Source organism: Prinia subflava, chromosome Z, assembly GCF_021018805.1.
Source record: "Prinia subflava isolate CZ2003 ecotype Zambia chromosome Z, Cam_Psub_1.2, whole genome shotgun sequence".
NCBI classification, from domain to species: domain Eukaryota; kingdom Metazoa; phylum Chordata; class Aves; order Passeriformes; family Cisticolidae; genus Prinia; species Prinia subflava.
In genome coordinates, this window is record NC_086283.1 from 83,166,356 (window position 1) to 83,183,161 (window position 16,806).

The 16,806-nt window shown below is 53.8% G+C and overlaps 1 protein-coding gene across 1 annotated transcript; it reads right to left on the reverse strand.

The window, feature by feature from the left end:
* Positions 1–297: 297 nt before the first annotated feature.
* Positions 298–15,795, reverse strand: LOC134563679 (carbonic anhydrase 9-like). Its single transcript, XM_063421847.1, has 12 exons — positions 15,558–15,795; positions 8,656–8,679; positions 7,351–7,521; positions 5,055–5,197; positions 4,309–4,401; positions 3,984–4,050; positions 3,582–3,739; positions 3,318–3,453; positions 1,179–1,202; positions 972–998; positions 741–834; positions 298–603 (listed from the first exon to the last, which is right to left on the reverse strand). Exons 1-12 carry the CDS (start codon positions 15,688–15,690, stop codon positions 540–542), a joined length of 1,134 nt encoding a protein of 377 aa, XP_063277917.1. The 5' UTR covers positions 15,691–15,795; the 3' UTR covers positions 298–539.
* Between the last annotated feature and the right edge of the window lie 1,011 nt (positions 15,796–16,806).

Here is a 16,806-nt window from a genome sequence, read left to right on the forward strand (position 1 = left end):
TGGCTCTTGCCACCTTCAGCTCTGCCTTTCTTCAGCCTTACCAAGCCACAGCTATGTTTTTCCAATGCTTTGCACAAATAAGAGGAGGAAGAAGTCCCAGAGTGATGGAGGGCAGGGCTGGGCTGTAGAAGAAGCCTTGTGCTGTTTACTCTGGAGCTCTGCCTAGTGCACAGAGGCTGATGCTGTCTTTGCTGGTTGGGAAGGGGTCCCATGCCCACCCCTCTCCACTGTAGTTCCAGCTGCACCAGGGTGGTGCTCTTTCCTGCCCCATGGCTTCCCACAAAGGCAGCAGAGACAGCTGGTACCATGGGGGGATTTTACTTCTTTTTTTTTTTTTTTTTTAATAGTTTTTATCCTTTTTTATAACAAAAATATCTATTATGGCCAAATGCTGCCCTCCAGACAAATAGTCCATGTGGACAGCCCATACAGCTGAGGCGTGCTGGAGCAGTGGTCTTCCTTGACCTGGGGTGGTGTTAAGGGGAAGTGGAGTGGCAGGCCGAGCCAGTGGGGCTGGGACTGCCACAGAGGTGTGGAGTTTACGCAGTGTTCTCAGTGCTGGCTGCCGTGTAGATGACTTTGGATTTGGTTGGTGAGTCCAGCCTGGTGGGGAAAGAAAGAGGAGGGGACTGTTAGACCAGGTGGGGTCTTGTTGCCCGAAACCACCATTAAACCCCGTTCTCGTGCCCTGGACCCAGCCTGCCCCCAGGCAGTGTCCTCCTGTGTCCCCCATTGCTCACCGTGCATTCTGGCTGCGGTGCTTATAGATGTACAGCAGGAAGGCCAGTGCTGTGACAGCAAAGAGCACTCCAAAGAGCACAGCCAGCACATCTCCTGCAAGCCAAGCACAGGCATGTTACTCTGGGGGTGGTCCCCTGCAACTATTGGCTGAGTAAGAGGAGGCAAGGAGGAGGGTGGTAGTCCAGGGGAAGAGGGGCCACAAAGGACCAGTCTTGGCTGAGCACACTTACCTGCATGAAATGAGCTGGAGTGTCCTTCTGAAAAGGAGACAAAAGACCAGAGTATGAGAACCAGCAGCATGGATGCTAGAGCAGCCCTACAAACCCACTGTGGCTGCCCACCCCCAACTCAGCACATGGATTGAACAGGACCCCAATTCCCAGGCAGGTACACCCCCTGGCCACCTTCCCCATGCTTTGTACCATCTCCTCACCTACCTGCTGTTGCTGAATCATCACTACCTGTAAAGAGAGACAACGCAGTCAGGGGGTTGCCTTGGAAGTATTTGGGGAGGTAAGTCTCAAGCCTACAGGCCTTTGGGCCCCACTTCTAAAGTAGGGCTGCCCACAAGGCTCCCCATCACCCATGAGCAGGGGAGAGCTGCCTGCCACAACCTGAGCAGCTCACAGCATCTTGGTGCAAGAAGTCCAGCCCTGGCACCCTACCAGAAGCATGAGAAAAGGGGAGAAAAAAGGATCCCTGAACCACAGCCCACACCTGAGCCTTGCTGAGCCCACTGTTGTTGCCACAGCCTAGGAAGCAGGCGGGGTGCTGAGCACTGCAGCACCCCATGACTACATCAGACCCCACAGGAGACCCCAGAGGGGCACATGAGGTGACCCCAACTGGCAGCAGCCTTGGGACAGTTGCCTGCAGTGAAATGGTGAGCAGCTCTGAGGGAGGAGCAGCCATGCATTGCAGGTAGGGCACTTGGCATGGGGATGGCTTGGTGGCCTTATGTGCTGGGTGAGACCTGTGCTGGACAAATGTTTGCCCAGTATAAAAGCATGGCTTATCAAGAGTTGCATTATCATCTGTACATGGCTCGGGTATGGTGCACAGAGTGGCACTATCTATGGGCTCTATCCAGCTACATGGCTGCTGCAGGAAAGCTGCCATCTCCACCTAGCAGCTGGGAACAGGCGCAGTTATCCCGAACTGGAGGTGACTGGCAAGAAGTTCCACAAGCATGGGCACAGAAGGTGAAGCTGCAAGCAGAACAAGATGTGACCTCACAGCACTCCATCTCAGTGCTCAGCAGCCTCAGGGCTAAAGCAGGCAGCTAGCACTGAGAAACTCCCAACAATCCTGTGCACACAAAGCAGGGGACAGTAACCTCATTCAAGAATACTGGGACATTCTCCTGGCACTTCTGGAACAAGACCTTTGTGGCTTTGCTACAGTGGGGATTTTTGTATAGAAATAGCAAATAATGGAAAAAAAAAAAAAAAAAAAAAGCAGAGCTGGGCAACTGTCCCCTTGCCCCAGCACTGGGAGGCTTTGGAACAGCTTCTGCAAGAAAGTAGTAAAAGAAAGGCTTGGAGGTAAATGGAAAATATGATAAAGTATCTAAGAGGTTTACCAAAGATAGAGCATGCCAGCCTAACCTGATATCCTCCTTTGATAAGTGATATTCTAGACAAAGAAAATGCAGTAGATTTTATCTCTCCCAGCTTCAGTGAAGCATTTGATGCTGTGCCACATGGGAAACTGCTAGCCAGGCTGAAGACCACAGTGATTAAAAGCCTAGAGCCATTAGTGAGCAGGCTGCAGGTGGAACGGTGAGGGAAGTACCTTGCACCACATTGTGTGGTTATCAAGGCATTGCCCAGAGGCCTGGGACTGACCCTGTACTGCTCCCATTAGTCACCTTCACAAAAGGTGTAGGAATTGCCACCAGAACAAAAAAGGAACAGGATGTTGAACAGAAAACCCCCAGTGACCTCAGGGAGCGGCAATGGGCAAAAATTCAGTGATGCAGAGTGATAGTCACACCTGAGGATTAATAGCGATTTCTACTCATGCCTGGAAATCACGAATGCAAGAAAGGCCTTCAAGGAGAAATAGAGGGTGAGCGTTGAGAGATCCCTCAGGCTGGGGACTGTGTGTCTGGCTGGGATGGCTGTGAGGCCCCACTGGCAGAGCACAGCCTTCAGGAGGGGTCCCCAGCACTGCCTGTCCTGCAGGATTTGGAGGAGGGGTGTTCACTGCAAGCTTGTACCTCTGGCAGCTCCTACTGAATTATCTATTGCATTTGGAATTGAAGTAGCTAGCTGGAGTGCTACAGGACCTGCCTGTTTGCTCTTGACCATGCACCCCCTAGTCCTGCTACTGTTACATCTGCAAGACTAAGGATAAAGTATGTTTCTAGAAACCAATCATCCCCAGGCAGGGTGACAGAAGTGGGAGAGACCAGGACCCTAAGCCTAGTGCTGCCACATGTCACTTGCCAGGCAGGTCTAACCCTTGCAAATGCTCTGTTTCTGTAAGATACACAAAGCACTGACTCCTGCTGTGGTCCCATCACTGCATCCCTGCTGCTGGGAGCAGCCTGAGAACACTCATGCGCTCCTTACCAGGAGAATGCTTCACTGAAGGGGTGGTCTGGAAACTCGCCAGCACCCGTCGCCCATGCAGGTTCTGCACGGGACGGTAGTTGTTCTGCAAAAGCTCATCGTCAGGGCTTCTCAGGGTTGAAACCAGCATTGACATCTGGAAGGAGAACAGTGTGAACAGAGCAGCATCCATAGCACCTTTGGGAGCAGATGAGCTGCAGAGCACTGGCACAGGGCACCTGCACCAGCTTACAGGGAGAGGCGGAACTCATTGCCCTGACAAACCTGGTGATGAGACAGCAGCATGGTCTGGTTGAAGATTGTCCATTTGACTGTCTGGTAGCAGGGAGGGGTGGTCAGAGATCCATTATAGTGGAAGTAGAGCTTCAGGTTGGCAGGCAGCAGACCTGCAATGTTGAATCCAGGCACAAAGGTTTCTTGTCCTGGGAGAGGAAACATAGTGAGAGTGAGATTGGTACAAACCCCTTGGAGGACAGCAGCATGGAGATCATGGGCAGTCTGGTGCTGTATGTGCCACTGCAGTCACTGGAGAAAGAGCAGCTGGTTTGCCCTGTGGAGGGCAGGGGAAAGCAGGTGGGCTGCCTGCTGCAGCCTTGCTCTGATGAGCTGGTTTCTCTGCTGGGCTGCAGCCCCTGAGACAAAGCATGAGGTGGGACCAGGCCTTACCTACTTCTTGGATTTCAGGCAGATGCTTAAGTATTTCATGGTAGTATTGGTTCTCCCCATGCCCAACCTGCAACACAGAGACCCCATGGTAATGGCAAGGCCAGGAGCCAAAGGGAGACAAGATGGTGATGGCAGTGCCAGAAGGGAGGTATTGCTCCTTGAGAGAGGCACCCTATCCCAGTGACCTCTTCATTCTTATCAGGGCTGATCTGCCCTTTCTCTCCCCTTCTTCTAAAGTACATTTGCACTTCTGCCAGTCCCCAAAACAGTGTCCAGCTCTGCCCACCCCAGTCCCATCCTTCCCCTGCTGATCCATAGAATTCACCTCCAGAAAGGCTCCCAGTACAGCCAGGCCATCAGGGTGAACCATTGCCTCTGTGAAGCTGTCATACTTGGTATTGTAGTGGACCACGTGGATCTGGAAGGGAAAAATGCAATCCCAGTGCCAGATGGACACCACTGGGAGATGCTCACTCACACAGGGCTGCAGCCTGCTGACACAAGGGCTGTGAGAGACATATAGGTGTGATGAATACCACTGCAGGGGAGGGAAAATGCTGGTGGGACCACGAAAATCTGCTGCTGCAAATCAGCTCTGTCTGCAGGTACTTCCCAGGTCAGGATCAGCAAACCAGTGCTCTGTTCTGCATAACAGGGGCTAACACTGCAGAGCCAGGCTCAGTTTGAGGACAGAAACTAGAGAAGGAGGGATAAGACCAGATGGGAGCTGGCAGAGCAAGAGGACAATGTGTACAGAGTAAACAGTCCCTGTAGCTCCCAAAGCAGGCTCACAGCCTCCAGGAAAGCTGGCTTCCAAAGCCTGGGGACTGCCACAGCTCCTGCTCAATCAGCCCAGGACCAGGCTTCAGCATGAGTCTGGCTCAGCACTAAAGTTTGGCTAGCTACACTGAACTCCACTGCTGCAGGTCTGCCCAGGATCCTGGCCAGGAGTTACAGCCCACATTCAGTGACAACCAGAGCCATGGGCAGGGAGCATGACAGCATTCTAGTGCCTTCTCTGCCCAGCACAGTGAGGGAAAAGATGCATCCAGCACTGTGAGGGCTCCTTACCTCGGCAGCAAAGCGTCGCCCATTGACGGTGTGCTCCGAGCCAGGTCCCGACGGGGAGCCCCAGTGCAGGTGCAGCTGCACAGCTCGGTACTGCTGGGCATAGCCACCAGTGAGGGCCAGGGACTCGGGCAGATCAAGGACAACTGCAGAGGCAGAAGGAAGAGGTCGGTAATGCAACATAAAGCCCAGTCCATTCCACAGGTATGCAGGGGAGGTGTCTCAAGGGAAACAGTCACCCTGGGCTTCTAGAAACTGGTCACAACAGAAGACCTTGCTTTCCTTCTGTCATGAGGCTGTGGGCAAGCCTGCCAATATGTCAGGGTTCAACCTCTGACTTCAGCTTGTAGGATACTGCAATAAATACGTCAGCTTCAAAAATAGCTGCTATGAAAACGCTGGAAAGTGAAGAGCCCCTCTGCAAAGACTCCCGGGGCCAGCTCCAAGCCAAATGTTATCCAACAATTTATTCAGTAAGTGAGAATAATATAAAGAGACCACGGAAAAAATTCACAGAGAAAGATACTGGCAGAGAGGTGAATGTCTATGAGCAGGGCAGCTGGACAGAGAGCTGCAACTCTTGGCGAGCTGGGACCTTTCAAATGAGGCAGTCCGCAAGTGTACGACGACACTGAAGCTAGTGGCACAGAAACATTAAAAATTTTGAAAGTACTTGAAGCTAAAATTTTTGCCTCTTTGGATACCATACATTCACACCTTGTTTTTTCTTTACTTGAATGTGGTTTATACAGCTATTTTGGACTTACGTAGCAATGTAGCAAATCTGAAACTGAGTTACCTGGTCATGTGGCAAAAATATCAGGAGCATCCCTGGACTCTGAAAAAGGCTGTTGCATCCTTTTAAGTACCATTTCCTAATTTTTAATGTAAAATCCCTTTTTAATTTTCAGAGGGGTGTCCCTTAGTAACATCACTGATGGGGCACAGATTTGGGATTAACCACGTAACAGGGCTGTGATGAGTCATTGGCCATCTAGAGTTCCTTGCCACTGGGTTCAGAGATAGAAAACTCAAATACAGGAAGTGAGAAACTGTTCACTCCCTATGAATTTATCTGGTTTTACACTTCTTTTGTCTAAGTAAGCCATTGTTTTCCTTCTCCTAACTACCTGAGTCATTTTCAGGTCCTCAAAAAAGCTTATATAACATATATACTTTGTTACCAAAATGAGTAACTGTACAAATATCTTACTGGGCTTGCAACTTTTTATTTATTTATGGCTTTTCATAAAGCAGACCAGTGGTTGCCACAATAAAAAAAGGCATCTTAAAAGCATGTGAGAAAGTACTTCCCCCCTGCCCAGTGAAAATGCTCTCACTGCTTTTCTAAACACCAAGCAACACCAGATGCCAGGGTGTCTAAAATAGCAACTACTGAGCTCAACTAGTTTAACTCTGCAGGCACATTAGGACAGGAGGCCACAATATAGAGCTCGGTGCATGCAGCACGCAGCTAATCTGACCATACAAAGCAAGCCTGACCTGTCAAGTTTGCTGTATACACAGGTCAGCTCCAGCTCGTTGGCTACCAGGGCAAGGAGGTGCCTTATCACACCGTCAGCAAGTCCTTAAGTCCCTTTCTCCATAACCTTTTCTTAGCTCAGGGACTGGTGGACACCAGCGTGCACAAAACATTCTGCCTCCTCCAAGAAAAAGCTGGTAGCAACCAGGTCAAACCATCCTCAGCTGTGGAAAGATGTGGTTTTCCTCCATATGTGGAATAATGAGGCTGATACTAAAATAATGTGAATAAGTTGTGTCCAGAACTTTACAAAAAAACCATTCTAATATTGAAGAAGGAAAATAAAAAGACCTATTATAATTTCTTAAGATCTTGAGATAGAATCCTTAAGTACAGACAAAGTAAGGTGGTTGATGTTGTGCCCTAAAAGACAGATGCAGGTAGCTTAAAGTCTAAGTCTCATCCAGAGACTGATGAGTCCTTTGAAAGTAAAATGCAGGGGAAGAACCAGTGGCTGAAAACCAGCATCAGAAATATCAGGGACACGTTGGTGGAGTTAACAAACTTCTGGAGCCAGTTTCCAAAATCTCTGGACACTTTGGGGCTTTCTCACCTCATCCAGGAAACAAATGGACCTGTAAAATTTCTACAGCCTGTTGCTTCCCTTTTGGCCTAGAAGGCAACAAGGCTGCAGCCTGCAAGACAATCTCCTTCCCGGAGCCCAGGGGAAGGGCATTGGAGCAGCCCAGTCCTATGGGGAGAGTCTGAACATCCTCTCCTTGTCCTCCAGCCCCTGCAGTTGCCTCTGCCCCCCACCTGTGTGTCCATTGTTCTTCAGCTTGAGCTGCTTGTTGGCAGGCAGGCTGTAGCCAGAGAGCTGGATCGGCCTCAGGTTAGGGCTGAAGATGGCCTGAGCTGTGTCGACATTGATGGGTGACTGCTTGGTGCCCCCACAGTCCAAGTAGTCTGTACTCCAGTGCTTCAGATCTGGTGCAAGAAGGAAGGGAGAGACTGTCAGTGAGATCTCCAGCGTGAGGACACCTCCAAAAAGAAGGTTTGGAGGTGTTGGGGAAGGGGACTGGCAGTGGCCAGGAAAGTAGCCACGCACATAAGTTTAGCTCCCATGAAGTTAGCTTGGGAGCAGCTTTGTGCAAACATGTGACTGAATGCAGCTGTATCAGGAAAGGTCTCAGAGCATGGTGAGCTGCCAGGAAAGTCTATTTTTGGGGTGTTTAGGAAGAGTGCAAGAAGATCATTTACAAGTGGACTTGGCAGGCTGAGGAGCTGCTGCCCTGCAGCTCATCACACACTTGTTGCTTTGCACAGCCTGGCCTCTGGCAGGTATCGTTCCCAGTGCTGCTTGAGCAAGGTACCACAGTGCTCCTGGCCTCTGGGGAAAAGGGCCAGTTGACATGAATGGGTTGGCTGCTGAAATAGCCACCTCTCTCCAGTACCACAGAAACCTCCCTTTGCACTGCAGAGGGCTGCTTCTAGCATGTCCTGGGCCAGTGCAATCCCAGGCTTGTCCCCAAGCCAGCCCCTTGCAGGACCCCTGTAAATATGGAGCTGGGCATTAGCAGCTAAACCAAACCCCAGAGTGATGGTGCAGTAAGTAGTAAGGGGTGTATCTGTCATAGCACTGTGGTGATGCCCATCATGGGTGCTGTGGAGAAGCCCCCCAGGCCTTAATGGGGGACCAGCACCAGGCAGGATGGGGAGGGAGAGCAGAGGGCAGAGGTGAAGACAAGGTAATCCCTGGGCTTGTTAAAGTCCCACCATGGGCTATGAGTCCAGCCTGGGAAGAGCAGCCTTTTCCCCCACTTGGCACAGGGTCAGGAAAACTCGCATTCAGGGAGGAGCCCTTCCCTGACGGGCATCCCCCCACACCCAAGGGGCTGGGAAAGCCCTCGTTGGAGCTGCTGCTTCCTGGTGAAATCAGATCAACCCCTGGCTCTTCAGGCCATCCATGCCGGAGCACGGGCACTGTGTCAGGGTCAGGCAGGAGGGAAGGGTGAGTTGTGGAGTGCACACAGAAGCCTTGTAATAATTAACCACAGCTGGCTCAGTTCCAGGATCTGCTGGGTAGTAGGAAAAAAGCAGAAGTAACTGCAGGGTATTTACCTTCATAGCTCCAGTGGCTCTGGCCTTGAAAAAAAAGAAAAGAAAGAACCACATGAATGGAAGGGAAAGGTTGTCAGCAAACATACCTCTGCCAGGCAGCAGGTCTCTGGGCTCCCGCTGCCTTCCATCCGCCTCCCTGCCTTTGTTTTCCCAATTCTCCCTCTGTCCCAGCAAAGGACAGGTTTCCAGAGGGTACTGCCTCCTCGGAGCACAGCCAGGTCCCCTGCAGTTGTCAATCAGAGGGAAAACCCTAGGGCTGACATTTTGTCATTATCATTAAAAAAGAAAAATCAGAGATACTGGCTTCCATTATGGAGCAGCTGTACCAGCAGCTGTTCCAGAGCAGTCAAAACCTCCCATTGCCTCAAGACAAGACACTTCACAAGTGCAGCTCTCACACTCTACAAGGAGTTTGGGCAGCAAGATGCACTGCACCATGCAGACATCCTCCTCTCACCTGAGAAAGCTGCCCTGGGACTGACAGCAGAGGAGGAAAACAAGCATCAAAACCTTCTCTTTACATCTGTGAGTGTCCCTGTGGTGGGAATGGACTTTCAGAGGAAAATGCACCAGGCAAAATGCTTAGCTTCTGTCCCCAGTTCTAATTCATGTCACCACCCAAATTCCCAAACAGAGCTTCATAATGTCCTACCATGCAAGACCCTTTCCTTAGGAAAAGCAGGAGAGATGATGGGGAATCCCATACCAGGACCTCTGAATTTCTTGTGTCACCAATGGATCACACTGTGACCACACCAGGGCAAGATATGACCTGAGCTTCCCATAGCTGGTGGTGTGCCCACTGTGCAGATCTAGAGGGGACAGGGCCCTCCTGGGAAGGTCCTGAGAGTACCCAGTACTCAAAAGGCTGGCTCCTGCACTGAAGGGCTGCCAGCAATGCCTGGATTCCTGGCACATCACTGGAGCTGGCCTTAGAAGTGCACTAGAACCTCCTCTCAGAGCCCTTGACCAAACACCTTGGCTATCACCAGCCCTTCTAGACAACCATCTCCAGGCAAAGGGACGTGGGGTCAAATCTGCCCCAAGCAGGGAAACGTGGCCCGAACGGATTATGTGCCTCCTCTCACTGGCACAACAGGTTATGCATGCACTCCTCCTCTGATTTGTCCTTCCCAGCAACACTGCCACTGCAGACAGGCTGTTGGCACTTCCCAGCCCATGAGTACAGGAGTGGAGAATGCCAGGATGGGAGAGGCTTGGGGCAAAGGGGGGCATTCATACAGCAGCAGTGACATGGAGGAGCACTTCAGAGATGCAGCTGAGCCCAAATATCATCTCTGTCCCTTGGTGGGGCCATTTGTCTGCCAGCCTTGCCAGGATGCAGGAGGGTCTCAGCAGGAGCTGCTCCGGCCCCCATCCTTGCCGATGACAAGAGCTATCGACACACACTTGCTATTAATAAGAGTGGATTCCAGCTCAGGGGTGAGAAAGGAAGAGGCAAGCTTTCCCAGGCCCAGATGTCCTATGCAAGGCCCTAAGCCCAGCAGGATCCTGCCCTCCACTCAGCGAGGATCCAGGCATGGGCATGGCTGTGTGTCTTGGTGCGTCTGCTGCTCAGTAGAGTGGATGACCACAGCCAGACTGGGCTGGAAAGGGCTGGAGGATGTTTAGAGGCACTGTGTGTTGTAGAGATGGGAACAGATCTCAGAGCTCCCTCTGGCATGAGTGGTGATTCACCTCTGCCGCTTTTCTGACACTCAGGAGAAATGCACAGGAATCTCTTAGGTATTCCCAAAGGCATAGGAAGAAGGAGCAGTAAGCAGAGGACTGGACAAGCCTCAGCTGCATGCACCAGGATACATGTGCCCTAGGACACACTGCAGTGCCCTCTCCACATCTGCTGGCATGGCACTGTCTAGGGATGCATCCAGCTGCTCTACAGCAAGCTGAGAGTTCTTTATTCTGCCTACCTTGCTCACACTAAAGAGACCTGCTACCCAGACACTGACTTTGCACAAAATCCAGAGAACACAGACCCTCCCCTGGAAACACTGTGTATCTTCTACCACACTGTTCCCACTCTCCTACCCCTCCTGGCACTATCTGCACAAAGAAACGCTCATGTTGGGGCAGTCCTGGCACAGGTAAGGCACAGCACTCCAGGGCTGGCACATGGTGCCTTGTTTCACTGTACATGCCTCAGCTGGCACAGCCTGCCCTGACACCCCACTTTTTGCTCACCTCCAGGGACTCTGCCTGGACAGAAAGCAGTTCAAACATCGTATCACAGATTGAGAAATAACCCCATGCTGACACCTGCCCTGCTGTGTCAGCACAGTCCCGTTTACCTCAGGTTCCCACATCTCCCAGCACACTCCTATTCCCACAGCCAAGGGGGCTCTGAACCCTTCTCAGTGCTTCCTGCCAGCTCAGCCCAGCAACTTTGGACACCCCGAAGGCTGTAGCTGCCAGGAGCCAGTTCAGTCCACCCCAACACAACAGACTTCCCCAGAGATGCCTTGCATCAAACCCAAAAGGATCTGTGAGCTCTTATCCACCCACTGAAGCCCCCTTGAGTGTGTTTTCCCATCCCGTGGATCTGAGGGCAGTGATGGCACAGCCAGGCCACCCCCTCGGGCAGGCATCTCTCAAGAGCAGCTCTGCAGTCTTGGGCTCCCTTGGCACAAACACCGAGCGCCGCAGGAGAGCGCCGAGGCGAGCCCGGCGGGGGCGCTGGGTCAGGCTCTCAGCCTCAGCCCCTGCCTCGGCGTGGATCAGAGCAGCCCTGCGCTAGCTACTCCGACCCTTCCACCTGGGGGCATTTGTAACCTCGCACCCCTTTACCGTGAACATTAACCCACTGCCCTGCCCAAGTGTCGGTTTGCGTAATTCAGTCTGCCTCCCACACTTCCCGCCGGAGCACGTCTTCTCCTTCGAAAAGCTGAGTGATGCCAGGTCTCCTTTCTACTGAACTGCTGCTGCTCACCACAAAAGACGTGGCTGCACCTCGGCAGCGGGTGCTGCAGCTCTTTGCATGCCCTGCCCTTCCTCTGAACACCTACTGCCCCGGCACGGACTGCGAAGCGCTCCCGAAAACATGGGGGAAACAGCCCTGGTGATGCGATGCGCACACCTGGAGATAACGTGCAAGAAGAACCCCTTGCAGGGATTCCAGCAGGAGAGCACAGTGGGGTGCTGACAGGAGCTTCCTGCCCTTGCAGGCCTCCATTCCCAGCTGTGCAGAGCCCCCCAGTCCACCTGAGTACTGCCTGCCACTCGCTTTTCCCCAGCAGCCCACGATCCAGCCAAGTTTCCCACGAGTTTCCCCCCTTCACACCCTCCCTTTGTGCTTTCTCCTGCTGTTCCTTGCTCCCACTCAGCCCTCCCATTCTGGAATACAGACTTTGCTGCAAGTGCCAGCTCCCTTCCCTCCTTGACATCCAACACCATCCAACAACACTTTCCTGCCGAGCTCAGGCAGACGCTGCCATTACCAGCGTGCTGCTCAGCATGTCTTGCAGCTCAGGAGGAAGGGTAGGAGCAGCTTTTGGCAGCTTGAAGAGCCAGCTCAACCACTGGCTGCTGTGAATCCCACATAGGAAAGGCACAGATGCAGCAAGCTGCACCCAGTAGACCTCACCAAAGGCACACAGGAATGGACTGTGCACCCAAAGGACTCAGGATCATTTGCACAGACCCAGAGGCAACCCTCCGCAGAGCCAAACAATAAGGAAGGAGACCAGGGGGTTTGCCCTATGGATCTGCAACTCTCATCCTGACTTTTCCATATTTTAGGGTCTGTGTAGTCTGAGGCTGCTGCAGGGCACCTGACAATGCTGAAAAACATGTGCTGTTCACAGCGTGGATGCTGCCTGACAGCAGCACAGCCACTGCACCTTGAACTTCAGCAGCTTCATGGCTTATATGTGGCAGGCAGGACAGTGGGCTTACTTCTAGCTCTTCCATCCTGCTCTCTTATCAGTTGGGCACATGGTGGTGCCTTGTGCTCAGGCACAGGGAGTGCTGGCATCCTGCCAGAGCCTCCTCTTCCCACTGGGACCCAATCCTGAGCCACACCTGTCTCAAAGTCCCGGGGAATGGGTTCAGCTCACAGATGCTGGATCAGGACCACCCTGCTGTGCCCTGTCTATGGATCAGTCCCAGGCTATGAAAGGATCAGTGGAGTTCATGACCCAGAAGAGAGGGTAAGTGGAATGTTTTTCCTGAGAATCAGTAGGCCAGGATGCACCAGAGATGCATAGTGTGCAGGTCCCAAAGTAGGGACCAGCCACAGCAGCCACATCCCAGCCTACAAGACACACCCAAACACCCTGTCCCTTGCGAGTAATAACCTGACTGTGGTACTGGACTGTGCCACTGTGCTCATGCTGACCAAAGCCAGCTCTCCAGCCTGTGGCAAATACAGCAGAGGCAGAGGGGCGCATAACCTGAGCATCCTTCTGCCAAGCCTCACAGGAAGTGTCTCTATGGGAGGGCTGTGCCATCCCAGACCCATCTCCTCCCTGGTTTCTCCATCCAGACACGCCCCTGTTCAGCAGCACCCATGTACTTTTAGCCCAGGGCACCACCCTGTGTGCAGCTCATGGGGGCACTGATCCCTCCCAAGCCTGGCTGCATTAAAGCCCCTTTGTGTTTATAAACTCTGACCCACTGGAAGCCTTTGGGATCAGCCCTTAATCTGCCACTGGTAGCACAGGTCGCTGCAGGGCTTGTTCTTTGTTCTCCTGGGGGAGGACTGCTTGGGCTGTGGAGCTCAAGACTCTGCTTGGGCTGTGGAGCTCAAGACTGTGCCAACTCTCTATGAGAGGGGCAAGAGTTTGGGTGGAGGAAGGCATAGGGCAGGCTTTACTCCAAGGCATATTCCTGCTCCTTCTGAACCCAGCTGCCCCAGCAAGTGCTGGGGGAAACAGGAAACAATCAGAGTGCTGCCAGAGAAAGGGCTATCCCAACAAACGGGATAAAAGTGGGGAAATCCCAGAGGACAGATCAGTGCTAGGAGCTGGGGAGAGAGATGGATAAGGAGTATTAAACAAGAAAAATAGGTTCACTTGGAGGAAAAGGACTTTGGGGAATGAGCAGGAAGAGGACACTGAGAACAAAACACATCTGAATAAGAGGAAGAAGAAGCAGGGAAAGGGACATACTGTTTCCTAAAAATACAGCATGGAACTCAGGTTTCTGGGCACACCAGAGTCTTCTCAGGGAGCAACCCCATAGCAAATCCCTGAGCACATGCTGGGTGCTGTGGGCTGGGGAGCCACTAGCCCTGCCTCATGCACAAGCATCTAGGAAGGGGGAACCAGCTCATCACCCAGCAGAGATGCTGAGACACGCAGCTCCTGGCACCTGGCAGGAGCCTTGGAGGGTTCCAGCCATGACCTGTTTCTCACAGGATTCCATCCAGACCTTAAGCCTCTAACACCTTCAGCCTCTAGCAAAGGCTAACTTGCCTGTTTCCTACTGACCTCCTGGCCACCTCCTTTCCCCTTCTGCATCCCAGTGCTCCCACCCACCCACCCAACCCAAGCCTCATGCAGTGTCCAGCCCCTTGGCCCGCACGGCGCAACGGTATCCTGAACCCCCGACACCACCCACCCTGTGGCCTGGGTTACTTAATCTCTGTGGCAAGAACCGTCTGCATCCCCATCTCTGTCCAGTGCTCAGCCCAGCAAGAACAGCTCTGGTAAGAAAAGTGATTCATCGCAGTAACAAAAGTAGCTCCTGGCATGAAACAATTCCTGGTCCAACCACATGGCAGCTGTCCTGGCACAGGTCAGGACAACTCCTTACCAGAGGCAAAATCAAGGACATACTATGAAGCTGAGCCCGGGAAACAAACCTGTGGGCAAAGTGGGGGCATGGAGCATGACCAGGGACAACAATGCCCCAGTGCAGCACTCAGCCTCAGAAGAGCAAATCCACAGCACTTCCCAAAATCCCTGCAGAGAGCTGGCAGTGCTGTAGCCTCCAATCAGAAAAGGGACCGAGACCAAAAACCCAGGACTTTTTCCCCTGAACCTGTAGCTCTGAGAGACCCCACATCACCACCGGCAAGACATCTCACGGGGAGGAGGAGGGGCACACAGCCCTGCAGCCCTGCGTTCTGTCACGTCCTCAGCCATGAGGCAGCCCCCCTCCAACTCTGCAGTGGGGCCAGACCCCGTTCTTGGTGGGCCGTGGGGGGACGAGATGGATGCAGGGCAGCAGGATAAAGGGGACTGGCCACAGTCCACCGCGCCGGGGTGCAGGGTTGGAACATCCGGGCAGTCCCCCGGAGCAAGCAGGGACTGCTTGGTGCACAACCCTTGTACCCCCATCTCAGGAAGCTCTGAGCCCCTCAGTCTGATGCAAGAGGGAAGTAGTGAGGGAAAAGGGCTGAGGACAAAGCGAGAGCCCAGCCCCTGGGCAGGGGTCGGGACAGTCGAGCCGCATGGGAGTTGGCGGGAGCAGGGACAAAGGCAGGGACTTTGTGCTGGGGGGTGCAATGCCCGCAGCTGGGCGATGCTGAGGGAGACACTTCTGCACACGGGCACCTCATCCTGGGGCGTACCTGGGGCCCTAACACTGTGCAGCAGGAGGTACAGCAGCCCCCCACCCCCAAGGCAAGCAAGAGGAAAACTCCCTGGCACTGGGGACACTTCTCTACAAAGCAGCAGACATCCCAAATCCAGCACCTCTTGCACTGGGGCGCTCCACTTATCAAGGACCCCCAGCCCAGCAAGGGAGGGAACCTTGTACATCAGGGCAGCCCATGTATCAGGGACCCTAAACTTAGATCAGGGTGCTGCACGCATCAGGATGCTTAGGCACTGGTGATCCCAAACTAAGCTCCGAGGCTCCTCGTGCACGGGGACCCCAAAGGCAGCAGCGGGGTACCCCACGACTCGTGGAACCCCGGGCACCCAGGGACCCCTGCTCACCTTTCCCCGGAGAATGCGGGGACTCCTCGCCGCCGTGTTCCTGGTCACTCTCGCTGTCGGAGCCGGCATGGCTCGGGGCGGGCAGGAGCAGGAGCGGGAGTAGCAGCGAGACGCGCAGCGCGGCGCGGTTCATCTCCAGCAAGTGCGCGGGTGCGGGACGGCGGCTCCGTGCCTGCCCGCCCGCTCGGCCGCACGTAAGTGAGAGCGGGCGGGGAGGAGGCGGCGGCTCTGACTCACGCCTCCGTTACCTTTTATAGGGGCTGGAGCCAAAGTCTGCCGCTGCACCGTCCAGCCAGGTGAGCCGACCGACGCGGGACTCGAACTCTCCACTGCCCCCGGGGGTGCCCCTACCCCACCCCAGTCTCCCTGCGGAACATGTGGTGTAGCCGGAGGGGGGGAGCCCCGTCGGCTCCTCGGTCCCTTCAGCTGTGGGGGTCCCCTCTTCTCAGTGATGGTTCAAGGACCCCTCAAAGGTGGGAGCCCCTCTCCCCAGCAGTGGGTGAAAGATCCCTGAGCCAGTGGGCGTCCCCTCTCCTCAGCGATGAGTAAAGGGACTCTCAGTAGTCGGTGTCCCCTCTCCTCCGTGTTGTGGTTGGGGTCACTCAGCAGTGGGTATCGCCTCTCCTCAGTGACGAATTTCGGATCAGTCAGCCATGGGTTTCAGCTCTCCTCAGCAGCGGGTGTCTGCTCTCCCCAGCAATGAAGTTGGCACCCCTCAGCCCATGGCTGTCCCCTCTCCTCAGTGGCTGGTCAGGGACCCCTCCATCGCGGATGTCCTCTTTTCTCAGAGTTGGGTGAAGAACCCTTCGATAGTGGCTGTCCCCTGTCCTCAGTAATGGTGTTGGGACCTCTGAGCAAAGGGCCTCTCTGTGGTGGGTGTGCACTCTCCTCAGCAATGGGTGAAGGACCCTGCTGTATCGAGGTGCAGACCTCCCCGTGGCTGTCCCCTCTCCTCAGTGGTGGGTGAGGGACTCCTCAGTGGTGGATGTCCCCTCTTCTTGCTGATGTACAGTTAAGAAAAACATTTCTGTGGAGGCTAGAGGATGGCACAACTCCACTGCTAGGCAGAAGCCTTTCTCTCACTCTTCAGAGATGGCAGGAAGCATGTGGGTGCTCAGTGTACATATACAGAGTACCTGGATACCAAAAAGCTTTGCACAAAGTCCTACACCGAAAGTGACCAGGCACGTGGAAAACAGTGGTCCCTGTCGGTAGATGCAAAGCGCTGCACATTTGGTGTAATCAAGGA

Excerpts from the sequence above, each read along its gene's own strand:
- LOC134563679 (XM_063421847.1), bottom strand. The coding sequence starts at position 15,690 with ATGAACCGCGCCGCGCTGCGCGTCTCGCTGCTACTCCCGCTCCTGCTC. Across the intron at positions 4,051-4,308 it reads TACTGGGAGCCTTTCTGGAG|GTTGGGCATGGGGAGAACCA; the intron begins GTGAATTCTATG and ends TCTGTGTTGCAG. Across the intron at positions 3,454-3,581 it reads TGCTGCTGTCTCATCACCAG|ATGTCAATGCTGGTTTCAAC; the intron begins GTTTGTCAGGGC and ends TTCTCCTTCCAG.